General features: G+C 36.0%; 1 protein-coding gene and 1 pseudogene across 2 annotated transcripts; one reads left to right on the top strand and one right to left on the bottom strand.

Moving 5' to 3' along the window:
* Positions 1-237: 237 nt before the first annotated feature.
* On the bottom strand, positions 238-10,518 carry LOC141827022 (uncharacterized; annotated as a pseudogene).
* LOC141830163 (uncharacterized) lies at positions 3,457-27,871 on the top strand. 2 transcript variants are annotated; one of them, XM_074717650.1, is made up of 7 exons: positions 3,457-3,549; positions 23,205-23,293; positions 23,367-23,480; positions 23,741-24,019; positions 24,181-24,294; positions 27,387-27,459; positions 27,539-27,871. In XM_074717650.1, exons 2-7 carry the CDS (start codon positions 23,225-23,227, stop codon positions 27,574-27,576), a joined length of 687 nt encoding a protein of 228 aa, XP_074573751.1. In that variant the 5' UTR covers positions 3,457-3,549; positions 23,205-23,224; the 3' UTR covers positions 27,577-27,871. The 2 variants fall into 2 exon arrangements, with proteins under 2 accessions (XP_074573751.1, XP_074573757.1); XM_074717656.1 differs by lacking the exons at positions 23,205-23,293; positions 23,367-23,480.
* The last annotated feature ends 129 nt before the right edge of the window (positions 27,872-28,000 follow it).

Here is a 28,000-nt window from a genome sequence, read left to right as displayed (position 1 = left end):
ATAGCTTCACCTGATCTTGGGTTCGTGTCTGCAGCCAGCGAGGCCTTCTAAAGAGACATGACTAGGTGCTAGCCTCACTCTAAAGACTTTGCCAATCCAAAATAGAATAGTCTCTAAAAATAAAATGCTACAAAGATAACAATCTTAACTGCTCCCCAAATCATCAAAGAAGATTGGAGTGCAGCATAAAAAGAAGATACAAATTTCTAATATTATGTACACAATGATATGATTTACCTAAGCGAATTGAGTTATTCCCTTTAGGTCGAGGTAATAAGATAATCTATGCATTCGACAAAGATGGCCATCATCATCATTCTTAGCTTTCCAGATATTGTTCATTAGCTGTTTCCACTTCGATGTAGATACAACATTGCATAAAGCAACATGTTGACCAAATTTATATCTAAGCCTCTCTGATCTAGCTTCAAGTGACCCTTTTTCTATATCATCACCGGCAACGGCAACTTTACAAGCATCGATACCCGCGAACCTAACAACCCCTTTTGGCGACAACATTGCTCTAACTCAGAAGTCGCTGCATAATTTTCCTATTCATAAGGTTCTTCTGCCTCAGCTTCAATCACATATTGCTTGTCCTTGTTTAACATAGCAGAACCTAGACTGCTACTACCATCAACATGGTTTGCTCGGTGTCGATCTCGGGGCACACCAGAAAGAAAATCTGCAAGATCTTCTCATTCTTCCTCATTCAATTGAACCCAACGCAGTGGCTGCTTCCCTTCTTCAATCAGTGAATCATTTAGCCCTTTCTCGACTCGCAAAATTTGATTCCCAATAGCAGAAACAAATTGCCTATGCCTAGTGATTACATTGCCCTCGGAAGAAAAGCTTCCATGGCTTAATTCGACAGCCTTCTCAAACTCCTCAAGCCGCACCACACCGAAAACACTATTTATGAAATTGATAGAAATAAACAACTAAAGACAAGTTTCGTCATCAAATCATCATAAATTTATCTACAGATAAACATAACAAATAGTATCGAATAACTAGGGATGAAGCCAACCTGCCATTTAGCAATTCCAAGGGCAGTTTGAATCTCCCTAAGCAGTTTGAATCTCCCTATTAAATTTTAATAGAGACGTATATTATGGAGATCGGCTTTTGAATGTGTATAAGTTATATTTTAAACTTATTAATAAGTGAATTAGAAGGCAAGATCATCTATATTTAAAATTAAAATAACCGACGAAAATTGATCCAACGTATTATTTTCAAACATTTTTCGTCAACAACACATTAGGCGAGGAGAATCATGCAATCCAGCGTATTATTTTTAACCCATTGTGTGTTTTTCTTATTCATTTTCATTAATTTTGGATGCAAAACAAAAGTTGCTCTAAATACAACATACAAAGTGCTTTATGGACTACGTGGTGCAGTGGTAAAATACTTAACTTTCATGTTGATCTTGAGTACGTCAACCACATACGAATACACCTCTACTTCTTGTATCCTTGTATTCACTTTTATCCACACTATTGATGTTTGTACCCTCATTACATGTTGTTGCTCTTATCCTTGTCACAAATTGTCACTTTCTTCATTGCTAGCTAAGCTACTATTTTGTTGTGTTGTTGTTCTCATCCTCATCGTTGTCGCTCTGTCATTGTTGTTTTTGTGGTTGTCAAACCTCTCATTGTTATTTGAGAATAGTTGTTGCTGAAGTCCTTTATGCTGTGTTTACTCCAAAGAGCGGATGAAGAATACAAAGGAATCAATCGTGAAAAACTATCATAGGGAAGAGGAAGGCGAAGGAAAATAGATTAGAGAAGGAAATGACAAAGGATATATTAGAGAAGGAAATGACAACGGATGAGAGGAAACGGAATCCTTATGGAGCGGAGACTGTCGGGATGAAGGAGCCGGAGAGCGAGATGATGTCGAAGCGGCCATGAAGCCAAGGGCGAAGCCACCTTGTGACTTACTCAGGCTATAGTCTGGGGTCCGACGACATTGAGAAGGAAAAAAAATTTGAATTTATCGACGGAAGAAAGAAAAATTTAAGAGAACGAAGAAGATATAGCCGGGGGTGTTGTATCGACGTAGCTCATAGTCCAGGATCAACCCGGGTAAATCACCCGAGCTGACTCCACCATTGTATGAAGCACAACAACAACTGTGCTAGATGATGTCGTGAGTGGCGGAGTGTGACATTGATGATGACACATCTACTGCTGAGCATTTAGATGCAATGACAGAGTCAGTCTAGTAGAGCTATCCAAGTTGATCTTCGACTGTAGGCTATGAGTTCCAATGTGACACCCTGAGCTACTTTGTTCATTTTCTTAAAATTTTCTTTCTCCCATCTATAAATTTGAGTTTTTTTTCCTTCTCAATGCCGTCGAGCCCTCGAGCTTCAGCACGGGGTTGTTTGTAACGTGGCTCCACCCTTGTGTGGATGTAGTGCCGCCTACGGTAGATGCTGGCCGTACTAGATCCTCCATGCGACCCATTGTAGGTGGTTGCTAGTGGCAATGACAATGCTTGGATGTTTGGTGCGGCAGGCGGAGTGCTTCTGCATGAAGTCTAATGAGAAGGTGAGGGAGATTTTGAGGTGGCACGTGGTGACATGGAGGAGATTATCTCACCACTAGCTTTCACTCGATTTAAGAGGACGATAAAAAAGATAAAAATAATTAATTGATAGATTTGAAATCCATCCATTAATTATTTTTTTTCTATATAAATAGGATGACTCTTTCATCGTTTTTCTAATCCACTCTTCAAAGTAAACACCGTCCTTTTTCTAATCCATGTTTAGGAGTAAATAAGGCATTAGAAAAAAGGAAAAAAATTTAAGTCATATTTTAGTTATAAGTATTTAATTATTTTTAAAAAAAATTTTATAAATGATGAAATGTAAACATTTTATCCCTATATTTCAAAATGTATTACTTTTTAAATACTCTAATTAATATCAAAGGGCCCTCAATTTTAATCACATGTTATTGTTATTAACAAATAAATACATTAGGTGGTAATTTGAAAAGGATAGACAAATATAGTTTGACCCTACAAAGGGAATACTTTGACAAGCAACTAGAAGTACTGAAGGATATTTTGATATTAACCAAAGTCAGGAAGGATTTAAAAAAACTAATAAATGTTAGGGCCATTTTGAAAACTACCTTTTTGAAAATCAAACCAAAATATTAGTTCGGTTTAATTTTGAGACAAGAATGAGAAAATATACACATTTTGATTATTCAAAATAATATATAAATTATTTTAATTTAAATATTTTAAATAATTTTATATCGAAATAACCACAACATAATACATCATTATGCCACAATTAATACATAGTTAATATAATCCAGATCGAGTTTATGGGCCGGCCCAAATTTTCATTATTGGGCCCCTCGATCAGAATTAATTGGAATATCAATAAACTTCGTCTCTCGAACAAACCTAACTCCGCAAACCATCATCCTGCTTCCATCCGACGGCGTGGGCGAATCGGAGACGGAATCAAGGCCCTCGGTTGCCGCCGGCTCCGCCCCCTCGACTCGCCAGGAACAGGTACATTTTCCTCCATTACTGTCCCCTTGTCGTGTGGGTTTTTTTTATCTCCGGAACCTACATCCATTCGCTGAGGTTTATCTAGAGGTGACGAAAATCATATTCTGTTATATGAGACCACAGTTGCTGTGGTTTCTTCTACCAATTTTGTGCGTTTTCTGCTTTTTCCTAATCGATCTTTGTTTCGTGTGAACTATCTCGTTTTCTGCTTCACAGTAGCAAAGCGTAAAAGGTGAATGATATGTTTTCTGTAGCTGAGGTTATTCGGCTTTTTTTTTTTGTTGCATACTAGTTTTCTGTATTTTGGCAATATTTGTTGTTTCAGACAAGAGGAAAGCCAATGGGAGAGCAATTGAGGATGATATGTTTTTTGTCAATAGTTTCTCAATCATGCATAGGCTCGGCAATTGGTTTGTCATTTTTACTGCTAAGGGTGTCCAGCATCATTTACTAACAAGCAATGTTAAATGACAATGGATGGCATTATGAAGAAACTAGACCTAAGAATGGGATTTCAGAAAGCCCAAAGATATATTTGTGTGGCTTTAGCTTGACAAAGAAGTTTGCATTGTGTAAAGCTCAATAGCATGAAGAAGTCTATATATCCATTCCTAAAATTTTAGTATACTATGGCTTGTTGCTATATTCATTTTTATTAGGATTTTATGCAATGATGTCTCAAAGATTTCACCAGGAACCTCCCAACATTTTGAACTTGAAGATGGTCAAGATAATGCAATGAAGACATACAATGTCGAAGCAAAAGAAGATGAGACAGTCGATGAAAGTTCACGCTGATATAACAACTTGCATGAATGACTACAAACCCTACAACCATACTTTTATCATAGTCTCCTGCTGTTTTTTTTGCTAGCTTTGCCCTGTAGATGCTTTATAGTAGGCATTGGTAGGTTGAATTCCCCAAAAATGACATCTCTGAAATCTTCGAGATCCTAACTGGATTGGAGTTGATGTATGTGAAATCCTTTGCATATTTGGAAAGTGCTCTACCAAGTAGTTTAAGTTTTTATTGGACTCAGGGAAAGCCATTTCCTCTCTTTTGCTAGAAATGGCTTTCCATGAGAAACCTCACGGTGATAAAAAATTTTTACACAAATGACTACCAAACCATACAATTATACTACTATCAGAGTTTCCCACGGGCTTTTTGCCAGCTTTTCGTATAGATGCTTAGAGGGATAGTAGGCATGGGTAGATTGACTTATCAAAAATTAATGCCTCTGAAATCTTTGCAATTCTAGTTGGATCAGAGTTGTGTTTGAAATTTTCAGAAAGGATCCTGCAGAGTTGCTTAAATTTTTATTCTAGTGAAGGAAAGACATTCCCTCTCTTTTGCTAGAAATGGCTTTCCCTGAGAAACTAGTACTCTCTAAAACCAAATTACAGAAATCTAACTGAATCAATGTTGCATTAAATCCAAAACAATGATGATATTTTGGCATTAAAATTTGCATCAATCTTCCACGTTATTTTTGTTTTTCAGATCATTTTAACTATGGAAATTCATATTCTCTGCTGATTTGGATTTGCAGCTGTTCGTTCCTCATTTCCACTTAAATCATCCTGGAGAATGGCCAGCAATCCACAAGCCTCTGGGACTCTGGTAGGTGCTTCGCCATAAATGATTTGCTCACTTATATTACTCTTATACATTGCCTCTTTTGTATGCTATGTAGCTGTGGTATTGTCTTCTGTAAGTGAAATTATTCATTTCATCTAGTTTCTATTTCTCTCTCTCTATATATATAATTCTTAAGTATTTATTAGGAGAAGACAAAACTATAACAAGAGGGATGAGGGATGCTTATTCCGGCTCCAAACAGTTTAAAGAAAAATTTAATTAAAATGCAAAATGATACAAACTTAGCAGCTACACGTGAGTATTATAAGCAAAATGATTTTTCAAATAGGAGAAGAAAATCCATATTAGAAAAGTGAATAGTTAGCTCCCATAGATAAATACTTCCTGATGATTGGTAACACTAGTGTTTATCGTGATATGAAATCAAATAAAATTATTGGAATCCGTCTCTACACTAATACAATATAAGATAATTCAAATCGTCCCTCAAAAATTACAGCAGATGAATTCTAATCATGATCAAATTATTCACAACTAGGTTTGGATTTTAAACTGTAAATGCTAAAGACAATCTAACCAAAACTAAATTACAATTACAATGAACTAAAGAACACAAAGCATTTAACTTATGCATCGATTAGAAAATAAAGAAAACTAATGACGAATGCGACTTAACTCATGCAATTGGAAAAATATGCAATTAACTTAATCTAATCTACTGAATTAGATAAAAATGAATAGTGATAATTTCATTAACCAAGATCAATTAATCAAAGTCTAAATCAAATTCAAATTAAATGTAACCAGAAATTAAGACAAAGCATACATCTAACAATTTGATCAAATGGGAAGGATTACATATTAACAATGAAGAATTTGATAGATCAAAATAAGCTTACAATGCAATCCAGGGCATCCCCTAACTCTTCTCAATCAGATCAGATCTATTCAAGCCTCGGTAGTGATGATAGGAGGGTTGATGATGATCAGGAGTAGAATTGAGACTAGATCTAATGAGGGGAAGGAGTTATCAGATCTATTGAAGGCGTAGGAGAAACCCTTGCATCTTCTAGGTTTCCGGCGAGGGTGAATTTGACTTGGTGGCTGCGATGATGGTTAGGCGTGGCGTGGTCATTGGTGGTTGGATCATTAATGTGGAGGCTCGAGGTTTGAATCTGATAAGCAAGGTAAATCCTCTTGAACTTCTTAGATTGATGGTGCTGATGGAAAAAGGTTGGTGATGGATTGTGGAAGAACATAATCGGATCTTGGTGATGGCATTGGATGAAGACCGTAGATGATTGAGAAAGAAAAAAATCTTAAACCTTGGTAGTTGACGGTGGCGATCGGTTGAGCACTCTTAATTCAATCCCAGCCTTTGATTTCCTTTGATCTCAGATCTACGTCAACGGCTATGATTATTTCAGATCTGAATGTGCGAATGAGATGGCTAGATCTAGATGAATGGTTAGGATCAGATCGAGCTGAATGAAGGGTCTAGAGTCAACTAGATCTCAATCAACGGCTAAGAATTCTCTAAATTTTGATCTAGGGCTGGGATCAATTCAAATCATAATCCAAGACTTCAAATCTTTATAAACGGTGGTGATCTACTCTCTCTTGAGTTGGATGGATCAGATATTTAACGGATGGTTTAGATCACCCTTGATCTTAGATGAACGATTCAGATTACTTCAACACTTGATCTCTTTATTTAAATCCATATTTGAGCTCAATTTAGAATTGCCAATTTATGTTGGATATGTCAGATTGATTTATTCCGTCAAATAATTTAAGTGTATTGGATTAATTATTTGATTAGTCTAAATGAATTTGTCCGCGTTGGTTGAAAATCTAGACGGACGGACCTGAGACGGATTTGAGTTGGCCTAGGGATCGAGGAAATCAATTTCAATTGCAAACTCATAACAAGTTACAAGGTAAACACTCACCGATCCAATGACTGAGAGACGTCAAATAAAAGACCTGCCTATCTTGTAAAACCTACACCCCTATCTCGTTATTTAGAGCCATCAATTTGGGTTAGACTCGTCGGGTTGGCCCATCCAACTAAACAATTTAAGTGGGTTGGTTTGAAATTTTATCAACCTATTTTAAAATAAGTTCATGTGGATTGACCCGCCTAGGCTTACAATGCATGTGAATCGGCTCGTAACAGACTTTGTATTCGCCCGCAGGTAGAAAAAATTATTTTTTTAAAAATATAAAATTAAAATAAAAAACTCAGTAAACTAGTGTGCTTGACTAATCGAAATCCAAATATAAAAATCTCAACCTAACTTATTTAAATTTAATTTTTTAAATAATTTTTAAGATATATATATGTTTACAGATTGGTCTGCTGCAATCCGCTTGATTTGAATTGATAGATCGGAGGAATTCTAATCCGCTGTCATGTTGACGGGCAGGTCTGTCCCCGCCCCCATGGTTCTTGATGGTTGGCCTGCCCTGCCAGCCGTTTGACAGTTCTGCCGTTATCATCCGCCCCCGTCGCGATAAACCCTAAATCTCGAATCCCACTAGTCTGGCTGCCCTTGATCTCCAAGCTCGAATCGGCAGGCGTGAGCCGACGATTAGCAAGCCTGCGACAACCATTGTGACCTTCATCTTCTACATCGTCTCCCCACGCCACCTCGTGAAGGCATCGACCACCACCACGTCCGGGAGAGTAAATTGGAGCTCTTGACTTTCGAGTGGTAAACATTTAGCTTTCACTGATTTTCTTCCTCCTTGTAGACATTGGGTTACTTTGCGATATTATCGTTCCTTATGTTTACGGGGAAAAGGCAAACCTTTTTCTTAGGATATGCACGTGAGCCTAGTTTATCACACAATCTAACTCAATTAACAATTAATTTTAGCTGGTTCTGTTTGCTAGAGATGTGGAGTTACTTGATTGTAGTGTAAAGAACGTTAAGTTGTGCTAGCGCAGTGAGATTACCATTGATCGTTCATTGTACCAAAAGAGCAATAAGATATATTCTATAGCATGTGTTGGGGTTAGGATTGCTTTAGCACCGCCACGTCGTGAAGGCGTCGATCACCACCACGTCGTGAAGGCGTCGGCCACCACCACGTCCACCACATTCGACATCGTCGTTGGGGAGAGTAAATTGGAGCTCTTTTGACTTCCGAGTGGTAAACATTTAGCCTTCACTGATTTTCTTCCTCATAGACATTGGCTTACTTTTCGATATTATCGTTCCTTCCGTTTACGGGGAAATGACAAATATTTTTCTTAGGATATGCACGTGAGCCTAGTTTATCGCACAATCTAACTCAATTAACAATTAATTATAACTGGTTAGCTTCTTTTACTTTCTCAATCTGAACCTTGAGTATCTTGCTGTAGACTGAGCCATCTAACTTTTCTCTAGTTTCTCATAGAAGAATTGTTATGTTCAAGAATTATTATTATTATTGTTTTTTTATGTTTAGGGTATTCTGAACATTTACTAGTGATGCGCCTTGCTTAGTGCTCCATGTAGTCGACCCCAAATGACCGAGACAAATGCGATTTGGTCGCAATGTATTTCAGACACTTACTGCACGGTTGGTTCTGTAGCAAAATATTCATGTGAGGTTCCACCATAACTTGTTAAACAAATAAAAGAAGTGCCACATTCTTATTTGGAGCATGGTTTTGTCCATTCCCTTGGAGAATTTATCGCTAGGATAATAATGGCCTCTCAGTAAGAATTTTGTTCTACATGAATGGATAGTTCAACCAGATTAGCTTGAAAATGTAATATCAAACAAGCTTGAATTAAGAGCTTGATGACATCTAAACGAATCAAGTTTAAACCATGCTCAAACCAAGTTCGAACCAAGCACAAAAAGAAACCACACCAAGCTTCTTGAATAACTAGTTAACGACTTGGTTCATTTTAGGCTTATCTTGGCTTCACTCAGCTACCTTATCAAACAAAGTTGAACAACACAAATCTTGGCTTGACTCGTTTACAACTCTAAGTGTCACCGTCATATGAAGGGCGAATGTTAATATATAATATAAATTTGGACTCTTTCCTAACATATAAACGCATATTGTGGCACACTAAGGTTTCCCAAGAGTAAGATCGAGTTGTAGACCAACTCAACAACTAACTGATTTGGTTCCATCTTGAACATCTCGAAGGTATGGAACTCCTGTCATGGAAAGAAGACTCATACATGACTTCCCAAAAGAACCACTACCTGAAAGCTAGTGCAAGAAAGAATTGTTTTTGAAATCCTTCTCAGGTGGAAGTGATGGAAGTACTTCTCATATTAACAGACCTTGCCCTGAAAGCTAAAGGCAAGGAAAGTGCAAGCTAGAAAGTGAGCTCCTTTTCTGATGTATACTCAATCTCTGGGAGGAGGAAACTCCCCCTTTTTGAATTGGATCCGAGCTCCTAGATCTTAATTAGATTGAGTGTGTTAATTTACTGTTTGGTATGCAATTAAACCAACTAACCCACTAGTGACCTATATCCTGAGGATTTCTCAACTAATGATTGAAATTCTTATTCAACCCCCAAAATGGTTGAAATTCTTTTTTTGAATTCAATGTTCAGAAACTAGGTCGACTTTGTGATTTATATTCTGAGGATTTCTCAACTAATGATTGTATAGTTATTGAACAACAACTTCAGAATTTCATTCATAATATACGACGAGATTCAAATTTTTCTGAAATTAAAGATTTGAGAAGTCTTAGAAAATGGTTGAAACTGTAAAAAATCAAGCTTATCCATTGGTTTATCGTCTGATTGAGATAACATTAGTTCTACCAGTTGCGACTGCTTTCGTTGAAAGAGTATTTTCTGCAATGAAGACGATAAAGATTGATTTACGCAATAGAATGGGAGACGAGTGGATGAATGACAGTCTAGTCGTATACATCGAGAAGGATATCTTTTCAACAATTGAAAATGAGCAAATATTGCAACGTTTTCAAAAGATGAAAGCCTTTGGTCGTCATCCTTTTAACAGTGTGTCATCTCTTTGGTCATCTCTTCATCACTATCAGAGGACTTTTGCTCGAATTCGGATGATTCTTCTTTTTCCTTCTTTTTCTTGTCCTTCTTTTCTACAAACAAAGCAATACCTTTCTCTTTCGTGGACAAGTTAGCTTGCTCATATAGCTCAAGCTCACAAAATAATTCATCTAGTTTTACATTAGACAAGTCCCTTGATACCTTATAAGCATTGACCATTGATGCACATAGAGTGGTTCGAAGAAAAGCTTGTAAGACAAACCTCACTAGGTCACGATTGTCGATCTTTTCTCCTATGATGTGGAGCCCGTTTACAATCTCCTTGAACCGTCCGTGCATGTGGCTCACATTTTCGTTGGTCTTCATTGCGAAGGATTGTAGTTGACCTACCAAGAGATCCCTCTTGGCTCGTCTCGATTCGCTCGATCCTTTATTCAATTCGATAAGCTTCTCCCAAAGCTCCTTGGACGAATTGAAAGGACCCACTTTGCTTAGTTGCTCCTTTAAAAGTCCACACTGCAGTGTAGTCGTGACTTCCGCATTCGCTTGTGCCTTCTTGCATATATCTTTGGACCATTCTTTTGTGAGAAGAGGCGCTTCAGATGCATCCTTGGGTTTCTCGAATTCGTCTATAATACTAAACCAAATGTCAATGTCGTTCATCAAATAGTATTCCATCCTACCTTTCCAATACGCAAAGTCGTTGCCATCGAAGTAGGGCAGTCGTGCGGTGCTGTATCCCTCTTGAAACGCCATTAATGATTCCGGTTGAGCGTTGATTCTTCCGGAGGTAACCCGCTCTGATACCACTTGTTGGGATCGAGGCGTTCACTTGATACTGATAAAGTACTTTTAAGTTACGATGTGTTCATTTCAATTCCCTCCATCAAATTGTCCATCCTTTGTATAAAATATAATTAGAAGTTTTTCTCTATCACAAGCTCTAATCTACTGAAAATATACTCTCAACAAAGTGATGATCAACGTATAGGAGGAAAACATTAAAGTGGGAACTAAACATGTGACCCCCAAAATGGAGAGCAGCATGGTACCTGAAGTGTCTTGTAGGGAAGAAAGTTTCCTTGGCGAATGATGACTTGACCAACTTGGTTGTGAAGTGCACACTTCTCAACTGCTAGTATGGTGCCAAGAAGTGTTTTCAAAACCAAACTGAAAATCAAACCGGAAAGCTATAGGTCACTAGTGGATTAGTTGGTTTAATTGCATACCAAACAGTAAATTAACACACTCAGTCTAATTAAGATCTAGGAGCTCGGAACCAATTCAAAAAGGGGGAGTTTCCTCCTCCCAGAGATTGAGTATACATCAGAAAAGAAACTCACTTTCTAGCTTGCACTTTCCTTGCCTTCAGCTTTCAGGGCAAGGTCTGCTAATATGAGAAGTACTTCCATCACTTCCACCTGAGAAGGATTTCAAAAACAATTCTTTCTTGCACTAGCTTTCAGGTAGTGGTTCCTTTGGGAAGTCATGTATGAGTCTTCTTTCCATGACAGGAGTTCCATACCTTCGAGATGTTCAAGATGGAACCAAATCAGTTAGTCGTTGAGTTGGTCGACAACTTGGTCTTACTCTTGGGATAGTGTGCCACAATATGCGTTTATATGTTAGGAAAGAGTCCAAATTTATATTATATATTAACATTCGCCCTTCATATGACGGTGACACTTAGAGCCAAGATTTGTGTTGTTCAACTTTGTTTGATAAGGTAGCTGAGTCAAGCCAAGATAAACCTAAAATGAACCAAGTCGTTAACTAGTTATTCAAGAAGCTTGGTGCGGTTTCTTTTTTGTGCTTGGTTCGAACTTGGTTTGAGCATAGTTTAAACTTGATTCGTTTAGATGTCATCAAGCTCTTAATTCAAGCTTGTTTGATATTACATTTTTAAGCTAATCTGGTTGATATTGCAAGCATGTTTGTTCATATAGAAAGTTTATTTATTTACAAGTATAATAAGAGTCTTGTTGATGAACATGGTTTACGAACTTTCCGCCTAATTATTGTTCATGAATACAACAACAACAACAACAACCAAGCCTTATCCCACTAAGTGGGGTCGGCTATATGGATCCTTCTACGCCATTGAGCTCTATCTCCTATTATATCATTTATATTTAAATAAATTTTATCTTGTTTTATTGTTGCAAACCAAGTCTTTTTTGGTCTACCTCGTCCTCGTTTGATGTGCGTATTTGTCATAGTTTCACACCGCCTAACTGGAGCATTTATCGGTCGTCTAAGTACATGTCCGTACCACCTTAAACGTGTCTCACGGAGTTTTTCCTCAATAGATGCAACTCCAACTTTCTCTCTAATGCTCTCATTTCTTATTCTGTCCATCTTCGTATGTCCACACATCCATCTTAACATCCTCATCTCCGCAACTCTCATCTTTTGCTCATGTGCTCGAGTCATAGCCCAACATTCAGCGCCATATAACATGGCAGGTCTAACTGTCGTTTTATAGAACTTTCCTTTAAGTTTTAGAGGCACTTTACGATCACATAAAACACCTGATGCCCTCCTCCACTTCAACCATCCTGTTTGTATTCTATGTAAGACATCTCTCTCAATCCCTCCATCGGCTTGCAAATATGATCCTAAATATTTAAAACTCTCAGTTCCAGACAACTCACCATCTCCTATTTTAATACTTGTCTCATTACGTTCAATATTGCTAAATTTAAATTCCATATATTCTGTCTTTACTCTACTAAGCATAAAACCTTTCTCTTCTAGTGTTTCTCGCCAAGATTCTAATTTAGCATTTACTCCCTCACGTGTCTCATCTACCAACACAATATCATCTGCAAACAACATGCACCACGGTACGGTATCTTGAATGTGTCCAGTAAGTTCATCTATGATTAGTGTAAAAAGATAAGGACTTAGAGCTGACCCTTGATGTAACCCTATCTTTATTGAAAATGCTTCAATTAATCCGTCTGAAGTCTTCACTCTAGTCGTTACTTTCTCATACATATCCTTAATTAGGTCAATATATACTACGCTAACACCTCTCTTTTCTAGAATTCTCCATATAATTTCCCTTGGGACTCTATCATAAGTTTTTTCTAAATCAACAAATACCATATGTAGATTTTGCTTTTGCTCCCGATACTTTTCAATTAGTTGCCTGAGAAGATGTATAACTTCTATTGTTGACCTACCAGGCATAAACCCAAATTGATTTTCGGTGACCATAGTCTCTTTCCTTAATCGTTTTTCTATTTCTCTTTCCCAAAGTTTCATGGTATGACTCATTAATTTAATGCCCCTATAATTTACACAATTTTGTACGTCCCCCTTATTCTTATATAAGGGAATTAGAGTACTTACTCTCCATTGATCCGACATTTTTTTTGTTTTCAATACCATATTAAATAATTTTGTAAGCCATTCAATACCTTGTTTCCCTAGGCACTTCCATACCTCTATCGGGATATCATCTGGTCCAACGGCTTTTCCATTTTTCATTCCGTTTAAAACTTGTTCTACTTCTGAAATTTGAATTCTACGGTAAAAATTTAAATTTCTATACTCATTTGATCTGCTTAAATTACCTAAGTTAAGTTGATCACCTACACCTTCATTAAAAAGTTGATGAAAATACCTCTTCCACCGCTCTTTTATTTCTCCATCATTTACTAATACCTTATTGCATTCATCTTTAATACATCTTATTTGGCTAATATCTTTTGTTTTCCTCTTTCTTACTTTAGCTATTTTATAAATGTCTTTTTCTCCTTCTGCTCAAAAGTTGTATTTTTAGTTTCATTCACTGTTTTTTTAGCCTCTTTCTTAGCTAATGTATATTTTTTTTAATTTTCTTCATTTTTGCAAATATATAATTTCTTATAGGCTATTCGTTTTTCCTTCACTTTTTCCTGTACTTTCTCATTCCACCACCAAGATTCTTTACCTGGTGGTACATGCCCCTTTGACTCGCCGAGTATACTCTTGGCTATTATTTTCAACTTTTGATATCATCTTATCCCATGTCGTAGTAGGGTCACCGTCTATTTCACCTAATACTTGTCCTTCTACCTTCTCCTTAAATATGTTCTGTTTCTCATCCTTCAACTTCCACCACTTAATTCTAGGAGTAGTGTATATTTTCTTTTTATGGATATTATGCTTAAGACGTATATCCAATACTACTAACCGATGTTGGGTAGTTAAACTTTCTCCAGGAATAACCTTACAATCTTTACAAATCTTTCTATCCCTCTTCCTAACCATAAGAAAGTCAATTTGCGATTTATTATTCCCGCTTTTAAATGTGATCAAGTGTTCTTCTCTTTTCTTAAAAAATGTATTAGCTAGTATAAGGTCATATGCTGTCGCAAAATCCAATATAGCTTTACCTTCCTCATTTCTTGTTCCAAACCCATAATCCCCATGCACCCTCTCATATTCCTCATTTTTCACTCCAACATGTCCATTTAGATCACCTCCTATTAAAATCATTTCATTTGATGGAATATTTTGTAATACTTCATCTAGGTCATCCCAAAACCTTGATTTGGTATTTTCATCTAATCCTGCTTGAGGTGCATATACACTAATTACATTCATAATGTCTTTCTCCACTACTATTTTGAGAGCTATAATTCTATCCCCCTTTCTATTTACTCCTACAACTTCATCCTTTAACGAACTATCTACAATAACACCAACTCCATTTCTTGTTTTACTCTTTCCTGTGTACCATAACTTGAAACCCGAGTTCTCTATCAACTTTGCCTTTTCGCCTACCCATTTTGTCTCTTGTACACACAAAATATTAATTCTTCTCCTAATCATCGTATCTACTATCTCCATTGTTTTACCAATAAGGGTTTCTATATTCCATGTTCCAAATCTTAGACTATTAATTTTCCTATAATCTTTATTCTTACCCAACCTATGGTGTGAGAACTTTTGCTCATTTAACACTACACCCAAGTTCTCATGGAGATGTAGCGGTCCTTGCCGAGACGTTACAGTCGGACATTGCAACGCGTTCCTTCCGGGGAACATCCTAGCATTAACACAATTGTATAATGGATCCATTCATAGTGTTTGCCTTAGTTTAACGCTGGCTGGCAACCTAACGCAACCCTCCTCCTTTATCCGGGCTTGGGACCGGCAATGATAAGGTAAACTTATCACAGGCGGAGTTTATTGTTCATGAATATTATTCATAATCAGTTCATAATATATGTTCATGAAGATTAACAAACTGAACACATATAAATTCAAGTTTACTATTTAATTTAATGAGTTATTCAACCTTGTTTATTTAATTGATTTTATATCTATTGAAAAAAAAAATGACAGCCCGATTAATGAAGCTTCTACCAATGCAGTCCCAGAAAGGGTCTATTGTACATAACCTTATCTTGCATTGCAAAAGGCTGCTTACGTGATTCGAACCCGTGACCACCAAGTCTCACAGCAACAACTTTACTGTTGCGTCAAGGCTCCCCTTCGTATATATTGAACGAACATAAACAAATTATTAGCAAGCCAAATATCAATCTTGCTCACGAATGTTTGGTTCACTTACAACCCTAGTGACACTCCCTCTGCATGTATGGATGGGATACTTGACTTGATTGGCTTAATCCACCACATGCAGTAATAGCACAAGTGGGATTCAATTGCCCTCACGGGCTTGCTCACATGGTTAGCGTAGGGCAGTTGATTACAATGAGGTCTTGGGTTTGAACCCTCCCCTGCGCTAGCCATGATGAGAAAAGGCCAAAATGGCCGTCCGTGATTTACCCCCTCTAGACACTTGTGGGGCCGGGACCAAGGGGCCGCTAAGGTGGCGGATCCACCTTTATGATTACAACAAGTGGGATTCAACTCCTTGACCAACTACTTTGATACCTAGTTAAAGTTAATTGGCTAGCTACTTATCCCAAAACACAAGGGTTTAGAAAAGGAACCGATCTATATTTATTTGTTAACATAAAAACAATAGGTATATCAGTACAGTGCATTTATGCTTGTAGATATTAACCTTGCAGAAATGGTTCTAATACTTAATAAATATATATAGTCATGAATTTAGCTATCATTTAATGAAAACTTGATTCCTAGAAAAATAAATTCAAATTTTAATATATTTGAACTAAACAATACAAGAACCCGAAAAATATGAGATTCAATCAATGCAATTTATCTAACATATTTAACCATTAATTCATTTATGGCAGCTTTTTTTTCTTTAACAACGTAAAAAAAATAGTAAAAATGAAAAGAGAGACAGACAGACAGAAATTCTCCTAAACGTTGAAGTTTGACCAAACGAAGCCGTGACTCAGATATTCAAACGAACATGAACTTGCGCAATTCCAAAATCAAATGACATCCGTTGACAAATCACAACATAATCTTTTTTTTTATGGAATCCATTGAATCAACGACCAAAAATCCAAAATACAGATTACAAACTATAGTGAAAAGAATTATACCAAAGTTACGCAGCAAACCCCAGCAGCGACTCCGACAGGACTCCAACAGGGGCAAACGGACTCTCCGGTGGCTGGAAAAAATTTTCGGCGACGGAGAGCGCTCCGCAGTAACTCCGACGCTCCGGCAACAACTTCACAAGTCGTCGGCCTTGGACAGCGATCTCCGCCAACAACTTCACAAGTCGCTCGCCATGGAAGACAAGCTCTGGCAGGGAGAAGCTGGCGAGGGAGAGGAAACCCGATCGGGCGACGCCGATATCGGGAGGTGAAAACATCGCGCTCGAGATCGCTCACGGGAAGAAAGCTGCGGCTCAAATTAGGTTTTCTTCGCTCACTGTAGCATAAAAGATGAGATGGGTTATAATAAATGGATGGTTGTGATTAAATTTAATTTTAATCTTACTTATTTGTTCTTTTTTTAAATTATATTTCATATACCATTTCTTTTATTTGATATAGATCGTATTCAAAATTCTATTTCTTAATTTAATAATCAAAATTCATACAATTTAAGTTTGATTCAAAATTATATTGATTGAATTTGATTAAAACTAAATTATTTAATTTAATAATTAAAACATCTTCAATTAAAATCAAATTAATTTAGTTTATTTCATCTTTATCAGATAAAGTCCTTCATCGCTTTCGAAGATGTTTTAATTATTCTATTGTTTTTATGGACTTTATCTGATCAAGATGAAATAAATTAAATTAATTTGATTTTAATTGAAGATGTTTTAATTATTAAATTAAATAATTTAGTTTTGAATCAAATTCAATCAATATAATTTTGAATCAAACTTAAATTGTATGAATTTTGATTATTAAATTAAGAAATAGAATTTTGAATACGATCTATATCAAATAAAAGAAATGGTATATGAAATATAATTTAAAAAAAGAACGAATAAGTAAGATTAAAATTAAATTTAATCACAACCATCCATTTATTATAACCCATCTCATCTTTTATGCTACAGTGAGCGAAGAAAACCTAATTTGAGCCGCAGCTTTCTTCCCGTGAGCGATCGAACGCGACGTTTTCCTCTCCCGATATCGGCGTCGCCCGATTGGGTTTCCTCTCCCTCGTCGGCTTCTCCCTGCCAGAGCTTGTCTTCCATGGCGAGCGACTTGTGAAGTTGTTGGCGGAGATCGCTGTCCAAGGCCGGTGACTTGTGAAGTTGCTGCCGGAGCGCCGAAGTTACTGCGGAGCGCTCTCCGTCGCCGAAAATTGTTTCTGGCCACCGGAGAGTCCGTTTGCCCCTGTCGGAGTCGCTGCTGGGGTTTGCCGCCTAACTTTGGTATAATTCTTTTCACTATAGTTTGTAATCTGTATTTTGGATTTTTGGTCGTTGATTCAATGGATCCCATAAAAAAAAAGATTATGTTGTGATTTGTCAATGGATGCCATTTGATTTTGGAATTGCGCAAGTTTATGTTCGTTTGAATATCTGAGTCATGACTTCGTTGGTCAAACTTCAAAGTTTAGGAGAATTTCTGTCTGTTTGTCTTTCTCTCTTTTCGTTTTTATTTTTTTTTTACGTTGTTAAAGAAAAAAAGCTGCCATAAATGAATTAATGGTTAAATATGTTAGATAAATTGCATTGATTGAATCTCATATTTTTCGGGTTCTTGTATTGTTTAGTTCAAATATATTAAAATTTGAATTTATTTTTCTAGGAATCAAGTTTTCATTAAATGATAGCTAAATTCATGACTATATATATTTATTAAGTATTAGAACCATTTCTGCAAGGTTAATATCTACAAGCATAAATGCACTGTACTGATATACCTATTGTTTTTATGTTAACAAATAAATATAGATCGGTTTCTTTTCTAAACCCTTGTGTTTTGGGATAAGTAGCTAGCCAATTAACTTTAACTAGGTATCAAAGTATCTGGTCAAGGAGTTGAATCCCACTTGTTGTAATCATAAAGGTGGATCCGCCACCTTAGCGGCCCCTTGGTCCCGACCCCACAAGTGTCTAGAGGGAGTAAATCACGGACGACCATTTTGGCCTTTTCTCATCATGGCTAGCGCAGGGGAGGGTTCAAACCCAAGACCTCATTGTAACCAACTGCCCTGCGCTAACCATGTGAGCAAGTCCGTGAACACTTGTGCTATTACTGCATGTGGTGGGAGGATTAAGCCAATCAAGTCAAGTATCCCATCCATACATGCAGAGGGAGTGTCACTAGGGTTGTAAGTGAACCAAACATTCGTGAGCAAGATTGATATTTGGCTTGCTAATAATTTGTTTATGTTCGTTCAATATATACGAAGGGAGCCTTGACGCAACAGTACAGTTGTTGCTGTGAGACATGGTGGTCACGGGTTCGAATCACGTAAGCAATCCTTTGCTAAATGTGCAGGAACTTAGGTACGGAGGAAGTCGAGCGTAAGACGTAGCGGACGAGAAGGGTTGCACGGGGAAGTGAGCCGACAGGCTGGGTGCAATTCGAGGGATGCGGAAGCGATGGAAGAGTACGCCGGTGGAGCGAGAAGGATGTGTGTGACGTCCGAGGGACGAGAAGCCAGGAGGAAGCACGCTCGAGGGGCGAAAGGTCGGAGTCGGGTTCGGGTGAGCCTAACTCTGGTTGGCCAGAAATCACCCGAAGATCTACCTACAAAAAGTCAGATTGACTTTGACCAAGTCAACTGAGGTGACTTTGACTAAGTCAACACTTGACTTGACCAAAGTTGGAGACTGACCAAGTTTGAAGTTTGACCATTGGCGAGCTGACTTTGACTAAGTCAACACTTGATTTGGACTAGGCTTGACCAAAGTTGGAGGCTGGTCAAGTTGGAAGTTTGACCGTTGACCTTTTGATAGTTGACTTTGATTATTCACTTTTGACCATTGATCTTTGACCAATTTTATCTTTTATCATATAAATGATAAATACTTAATTTTTATTAAGAATAATTCTCTTTATCTTTTATTAAATATAAAGTTTATTCTTATTTAATCAACGCTCGAGATTTAAGGTTATTTCCAATCAACGGTTAGGATCGGATCAACGACCAAGAGAAAGTTCATCTACGATTAACGATCCAGATCTATTCTGTTGGTCTATAAATAAGACTTAGAGTTTAAGAACTCAGATCATCAATTACTTTTGTAATTGTCTCTCTAAGTCTACAATTGTAAAGGCTTCTCCGTCAAAAAGAGTTTTTAATTGAGCGCTAACTGTTTTGGAAGCAACGATCCAGTTGCAACCAAATTTTTTTAAGACGAGTGCTATTCTCTTAACCGTCTATTCATCGCCCTCTAGCCAGTCCAATCTGATCCTATAGCCTATGCTTAGGATGGTCCGAGCTGCCTGTGCTTGGCACGGTCTGAGCTACACATGCTTGCACGGTTAGAGCTCTCTCTGCTTGAGCTCACTATATTTTGACTTGAGTCTACTAAAATGGTCAAATAGTTAACTGAAGTTGCCTAAGTTGATTGTTAAGCTGACTTATATCTAACTTTGAATTTGAAATTGACTAGGAACACTTAGATGACTTTTTTGTGCCAAAGAAGCTTGTGGTATAGGATATGAGTCGATTGAAAGTATTTCAAGTCAATTAAAATTCTGACAATGGTGAAAATATTAAAGATGTATCCAAATGAGTTAACTAATGATATAGATAGTCGACTGATGGTATAGATAGTTGACTAATGTCAATTGTCGGAAGATCGGTCCCAAATCTATTCAAATGAATTGACTGATGACGCAGAAAGTTGACTAAGTCCCTGCATTTACAAGAGCAACAAAAGAAATTTGAAGGTTGCATCTATCAATCTTCTTTTAAACGCATGATGTTCTCAACAAGTTGAATCAGAATTGTTTTAGCTTTTAGTGGACTTACAATCGACATAGTAGAATTAAACTTTTATTTTATAAATGATGCTGTAAGAGGGTTACAACATGGCTCAACCTTTGTTCTCGACTTGTATTCTTTGATAGGCAAACTTTTCATATTTGAAATCTATAATGCAATATTTCTTAATGGCATAATTCAAGAATTGAATTGTCATGGACAACTCCCATTGATGAGCTCGAAGAACCTCTGCTATACAAGCTATGGATGAATTAAGCAAAGGAGGCACAAGTAAACACAAAAGCTATTCTTGTTTTGCATTGTGGGCCTTCTCTAAATTAGTTGAGCCCTTTAATAATGCTAAGGATCTAATGGATAAGCTTCTTGAACTTCATGAAGGTACATCAAACTCATACCTCCTCATCGAGCAACTGCAAGAATTCCAAATATTCCAAATGAAGGATAGAAAAATGATTAACCATATACATGTCTGGTTCATCGAGCCATAGTTTTGCACGTTAACAAAATCAGGTATATTTTAAAATCATCCCCTATAACTCACCTTTGGACATCAATGGTAAGACATCTTTTGACTTATCTACCATTAAATTGGATGGCTTCTTCTGTGAAATAGGACTGCATTAACAATCTAACCTAAATGAAAAAAAAGGAAAAAAGAAGAAAGGTATAGCTTTTGTTGTAGAGGACGAGTGTTGTGCATCTAGAAAGGGGATGAATAGACGTAATATGTAATTTCAAATCTCTCGCTGCTCTTGCAAATGCAAGGGCTTAGTAGCAATATGATAGTAGTTCAACTATTAGAAATAATGCAACAGAAAAATTAACAATAAATTATGTTGACATGGATCTTTTTACATGGTTTAGAAATCCCTAGGCTTTTATTTTATGACCTTTGACTTGTTCCGTGAATCCAGTAATCAAATATACTTCTCCTTTTAAGAGGTGGAGAAACCTCTTAGTTTTGTTTTTACAAATAAACAATATAGTATAAGATAAATTATAATAAAAATAACTTGATCAAAGAACCTTCATCGGTTTAGAGTGAAACACTTTAGATCATAGAATACCAATAAATAGGTGCACAAAACGGAGCAATATAGACGTGATCAAGACTTCAATGTTCAAAGTGCCTTCGCTCGATATTTATAAAACGAAGCACATGACTAACAGTCGATTGAAAATTCCAACTAGTTGATTGATTCATCAATTTTGGAGCCCTATTCACCACAGCTATTACTCAATTAGTCAACTCAAACCTAATATCAATTTTTTTATTAGTCAACTTAACCGCATTCTTATCGACTCCTCTAGTTTAACGTTTAACTTGGACCCAATTTTCAGACGACTATGTCATTAGTTGATTATCTTAGATAACCTTTTGTTTTTTTAAACCGTTAATAAGGTTATAATTGATTCCAAATGGTTTTAGTCGACTCATATTCTCTACCATGAGCTTATCCTGCATATATAAAGTTATATGGTCGTTCTTGGTCAATTTCAAATTCAAACTTAGATATTAGTCGACTCAGGTCTATTGGGTCAAGCCAAAACAAAGAAGTGTTCATTCTCAATCAAGTTGACAATTGACTATAGTGTTGGATCTAATTAGTCAATTGCAATCAAAATTGATCTTGCTTGACCTCAAGCAAATTCATCAACTTTATCCTAAATAACTTCTATCCAAAAGCCAAAATACATTTCACTCGATTATTCATCTCATATGTTCATGTTGATCATGCTCCTCCTTTCGAGACCTCCTCGATAAGCCTCTATCCATAGAGGTTTGCCTTTGAGTTCTACTCGAGTTGGGTTTATGGTCAACACCTCTTTAGACACGTAGATGATTTTTAGCATACGTTGAAGTTGCCAATAGTTCCACCTCACAATATTTTTTCCTGCATTATATTGTTGCATTGTTTTTTTTATAATTATAATTATTAATATTTAAATAGGCATGATAAGTAAAAACACTATAACTATTACTAGATATTAGTGAGATCTAAATTTTAGTAGTGAGATATATTAACCACACTATATTCATATGAGGACTAGAACAGACTATTTTAGAAATTTAATAGTTATTATTCTTTAAACACCTTTTAAATTATGGAATAACATGTGCAGAAATTCATAATCACATTATCCTGTGTCTAGGAAAGCATTAAATTATTTTTCTAAAAAATAATAATTATTGTACATTTATGGTGCCTCCACTTTGCACTTATATACAACACGACGCTTTAATGCACCTAGGATTTTAAACCTATTTAAAATATCATTGAAAAGATTAAAAGTTGTCTAAGTCATCAAAATTTTTTAACTCGGTTATATTTCTAGAAATAGTTAGGAATTTTTAGAATAGTTGAATTGATTTTTAGAAAAAATCAATTAGTTTTATTAAGTCATTTATTATTTTATGAGGAATAGCACAAGTGTTATTGTCATTTTGAAAGAAACCACATATAATTCCATATATCAAACGATTTTTGGGTTAATACCTTTATTCTCTTAGTGATGTTTTATTCTTATCTGTGAGGTTCGCCTTCTTATTCATCCATTTGGCTCCCCCCCTAATGACAAATGCTCATTCTGAAAATCAATAAATGAAACATTTCATCACAATTTATGTTCTTTGGATCAGTGCTGAAATGACAACTTGTGTTGAATGGCATGTGAATCAACTTATTTGGACCAACCAACAATAAGTTCACTTATATCTTATTCTTTGTTATCATCAGGTCTTCCAGTCTTGTGTATTATGGATATGGACATTCAGGCAGTTGAAAATGAAGCCTTTGGTTCCCTTGTGAAACAGGGGGCAGAAGCTGTCAGTACTAGTGCACTTTGTGCATTATATTTTTGTGTTTATATAATATCTGATGCGTATTAGCTCTTTTCAGAGGGTGTTCAAGTCAACTTTTGTGGGTCGTTTGTCAATTGTGAAACAACGTTTCTCCAAGAAATATAGGCACCCCTTACTTGATGCAAAGTTGACAGTGAAGCGCTTGAACATGGTTTGTTTACTTACACACATCCTTTATTATCCTGAATGCCTTCAATTAACAGAGGTAGCTATTTAGTGTAACTTCCAAGATCTAACATATCAAAAATTACTGACTTTTATTGAGCATTTTTAGAATTTCTTTTGGTCAATATTGATCACAACTGGTCTGCTGATCCACTCAGATTTATCCAATTTTGGCATTCTGAGAGGTTGCACTATGAGATATGAGTATGTGACAAAATGGTCAGTTAACTGTATTTTTTGTTATAGGAAGTTCGCTGCATGACAAAAGCCAGACGTCTTGGCATCCCCACTCCAGTATTATATGCTGTCGATCCAATTCTGCATACTCAGACATTTGAATACGTGGATGGGCTCTCTGTGAAGGAGATCCTATTAGATTTTGGATCAAATGGTATTGTTGAAGAACAACTAGACGATATTGCCATACAGATAGGAACTGCAATGGGAAAAATGCATGATGGGGGTCTTATCCATGGTGATTTGACCACTTCAAATATGATTATTAGGAGAGAGACTAATCAGTTGGTAAGCCTTAAACAATTCATGTTGCATTTACTTTTTTGAAGTTGCTGACGTAGGAAGTATTTTATGTCCATCAATATGTTAATTATTGATGTATATGCAATTTTGTAAAATTTTCACTTCAATACGATGATCATTCTTGTTGGTACTTTTTCTCGGCACAGGTTCTTATAGACTTTGGTCTGAGTTTCACATCAACTCTTCCTGAAGATAAAGCAGTTGATCTATATGTGTTAGAGAGAGCTTTGTTATCCATGCATTCTTCATGTGGAAACGTGGTAAGTTGATTGTTTTATGTTCATGAAAGTTAATCTGTTTGTTTAAATATTAGGTCACATGTAACAGTTTTCCGATACCATCTTATCCCTGATGACTTTTTCCTGCTTCTCTGTCTCTTAACTTTTCTTTTCTTGATCTGTGTATCAAAACAAATTCGTCTTTCCTTTCCAACATAACAAATTTCTTTCGACATCTCTATTTGGAGGCAAATCAAAACTGTAATTAGTTTTCCATCCAATCCTTGTATTAATGGATGATAACTCTTTGCAAATGATCATATGACTAGAGTGCCTTTTAGTAAGTCGTAATAGTACCTCTACATTGTTTAAGGACCTTATCTGGCAGATGAATAATAAGTGCAAGGTAACAAAATTTGGGTTCAGGGAAGGTTACTCAGAGTCCTACCTCTGAATCCCACTGATGGTTAACCCCACAACGACACTCAGGAGGTACCTTACTGCTATTATATACTGATCCTCTTCCGGTGTGCAAGGTGCCGTTCACTTTAGTTAGAGCTAGAGATTAGTCTGAACATCTCAATAAGGTTTAAGCTCATTTGTTTAAGAGCTCACCTAGCTTGATCTATTACTATAGGTTGGCTTGAGCTGGACAATATGTTCAAGTTAAGGTTAATGAAATCCAACAAGCTCAGCTCAGCTTGGTTGAGGTGGCAGATAATCAAGGTAGAAGGGAAGGAACTGCAAGAAAAAGGAGTAGACAGGGGGTGAAAAATGGAGGGAAAAAAGGTGAGGAAGGAGAAAGAGCACGGTGGATTAAAGGTGCCCATTATTTGGTTTCAACTGAAAATTGAAACCAAATCAAAGAAAGTTTTTTTGTGTTCCTTGAGGAACCATTCTCAATGGTTTCCTTTGAGAATTTAGATTTGGTTCAGTATATGAAAAATTCATGTTCATTTGACTTGTTTTGGGTTGCATTAAACTTAATGCACTATTTTGAGACCTCTTGCTATAATCTAATCAATCAGTGACTAGTTTGCACCCATCATTCATTAACTGATGTTTATTGTTTAGTAGCCATTGAGTATCAAATCGTTGTGTTGCACCCTTACCCTCCATTTGTAGACTGCCCAGTCACTCCTCTTTTAAATAGAAATATTATGTTCACTGGCGCTATGGGCTGACTAGACTTTCCAATCAGCTCAACCATCGAAGTTGACTGATCCAAACCAAAACATAGAACACTCTTTGGGGTTCTAGGTTTCTTAGTCCACTGAATCTTTTCATCAATTGACTCATCCACCAAATGATTTCCAGCTACAATCATCCTAATGCTCGAGTCTGCTGAAGTTGAATTCAACTATTATCCTTGCTTACACGTCACTCAACTCTCACAACTCATCATGGAGTCCTACTATCGTAACTTAACTTTGCTCCAAGGCTATGACTTCTCGTCCCTTGTATGCCCCTAGTCTTTACTCCTCCACATGTCATCCTTCATGCTTTGGCTACGTAGTTTATCTTCTCTGATTGTCGTCCTCATTGCACCTCGATGCTTATTGTCCTATGGTCCATTAATCACTTTGTGCAATCTTCTCCCGATCTCTTCGGACCTTGAGCCACCAATCATCCAATTTGGCTGTGCTAAATCATGCTTCAGAGATGCTTCAACAGCACCTCAATAATTCTAGGGTCTCTCGATTGCCTCGTACTATCTTCTTCAATATCCATAGACCTCTAAGTCATTGAATGCCACCTTGGTCATGCCAAACCATTATCCATCATCACTTGACCTCGTCGAGTTATTCTTCAAGTTCCATATGCGCTATTGCAATTCCCTGCACAATTAAACATATATCAAATCATAAGCCAAAGATCTAACATAAATCTTTTGCCCAAACATCAAAATCCAAAATCACACTAGACTATTTAGGACATGAGTGCACTAATAATCCATTTTTTCATATCGGTAATTAGTTTAAGTTAGGTTTCATAAAAAACAATCATTATGTGTCTAATGAATAGATCAGATTATTTTAAGCAAAACTCTATAAAATTCAATTTAAAATTATAAAGTTTCTAAATTTGGATTTAATTTTATTAAAAAAACATGAATTTAAAATTTTCAAATTTGATTTAGTCGAATTTTATGTTTTTTATTTATATAAAATAAATTTAATTAAGAAATTTAAAATCTATTGTTAACCTAAAATATAAATATTTTATTTTCCAAATTTTGAAAAATTTACATATCTTTATTTTTTTGTCCATTAAAATAGTTATAGTTAAAAATTAAATTAAATTAAATTAAAATCAGATAATACATTTCACAACATTCAATTCAAGTATTTTATTTATCTTTTATCAAACAAAACACAAGAAACAAAGAGATTTATTAGGAGAGTTAATGTTAAAATTTCATGTCAAATACTTATGAATAAATTTTAAATACAATTACATAATGTGGAGTCCTGAGGATGGTCGGACCATATTGGGTTTATTAAATATAATTTTACATTGCATTGCAAAAGACTATTTTTGTAGCTCATCACATGAAAATAATTTTACCGTTGTGCCAAGACTTTTCTTCATTTAAGTATAATTACATTATCCCATAAAAATATATATTCATTTCAAATAAAATTATATCGTTAACAATTATAGCCTTTTGCACCTTTAAATTTGAAATTCCCATAATGTTATATAATTCAAAAGCAAAATTATCCCAATTTGTAGAAAATCATGAAAGGTATCATTTTCTCATTGCTCATTAATGTGATTTAGCTGCAAAAGTTAAATAGATTATAAAGCAAAAGAACTATATAATTTACATATGACTAAACATAAAAAAGATTACAATTTAATTATTTGTAAGATTTTTAACTTTAAACATTGAGGTGATCAAATTTATCAATTAATAATTAAATAACTAATTAATTTTAATAAAAAAATTAAATAAAAGATATAATATATACAAGTTAAGATTAATTATATTATTAATAATTTAATTAAGTAAGAATCGGAGTTGTACTGGTATAATGTGATCCAGCATTCAAACTGTATCATTCTTATTAGAGATTTGTGCCAAGTACCTTACTTAGATGATTTACATGTTGGTTGTTTTGCCTATACAGATGGAAAAAATACTGTCTGCCTATAGAAAGTCTTCTAAGCAGTGGTCATCCACGATGAACAAGCTAGCTCAAGGTGAACGCTTACTATAATTCTTCCAATTTACATGTTCATGTCCTCACAATTACTTGTTATCTCAAACCACTTTTCACAGTGAGACAGCGAGGTCGAAAGCGTACCATGGTAGGATGATACTTGTGAGCTCGACGCCCACCGGCACCAAGTTAGTAGGTCAGGTTACACTTTACTGTTAGATATTGAACTCTTTATATTTACAAGTATAATCCTAAATAGACAATTCATCATGTTTGGTGCCATGCAATCTCAATACACTGTTTGGTGTTCTTGTAAGTACTCTGTTGTAGGGTTTGTCATTCATAGAAATATTGTAAAACCCTAAACGGAATGATTATTCTCAATGTGGCTAGGGCTGTAAATGGACTAAATGTTCGTAAGTAAACATAATAAGAGATTATCTATGTTAGCAAGCTCCAAGTTAGTAGGTCAGATCACACTTTGTTGTTAGATGTTGAACCCTTTTTTCTTGCAATTATCTTATCTTTTAGGAGAAATTCATATTTAGTTTTATTTCTGTTATGAGAGTACTGTTTCTTTT

Source organism: Curcuma longa, chromosome 1 (genome assembly GCF_044706935.1).
Source record: "Curcuma longa cultivar G26 ecotype Majalengka, Jawa Barat chromosome 1, ITB_CL_G26_1.1, whole genome shotgun sequence".
NCBI classification, from domain to species: domain Eukaryota; kingdom Viridiplantae; phylum Streptophyta; class Magnoliopsida; order Zingiberales; family Zingiberaceae; genus Curcuma; species Curcuma longa.
This window is presented reverse-complemented; position numbering and strand designations above follow the sequence as displayed.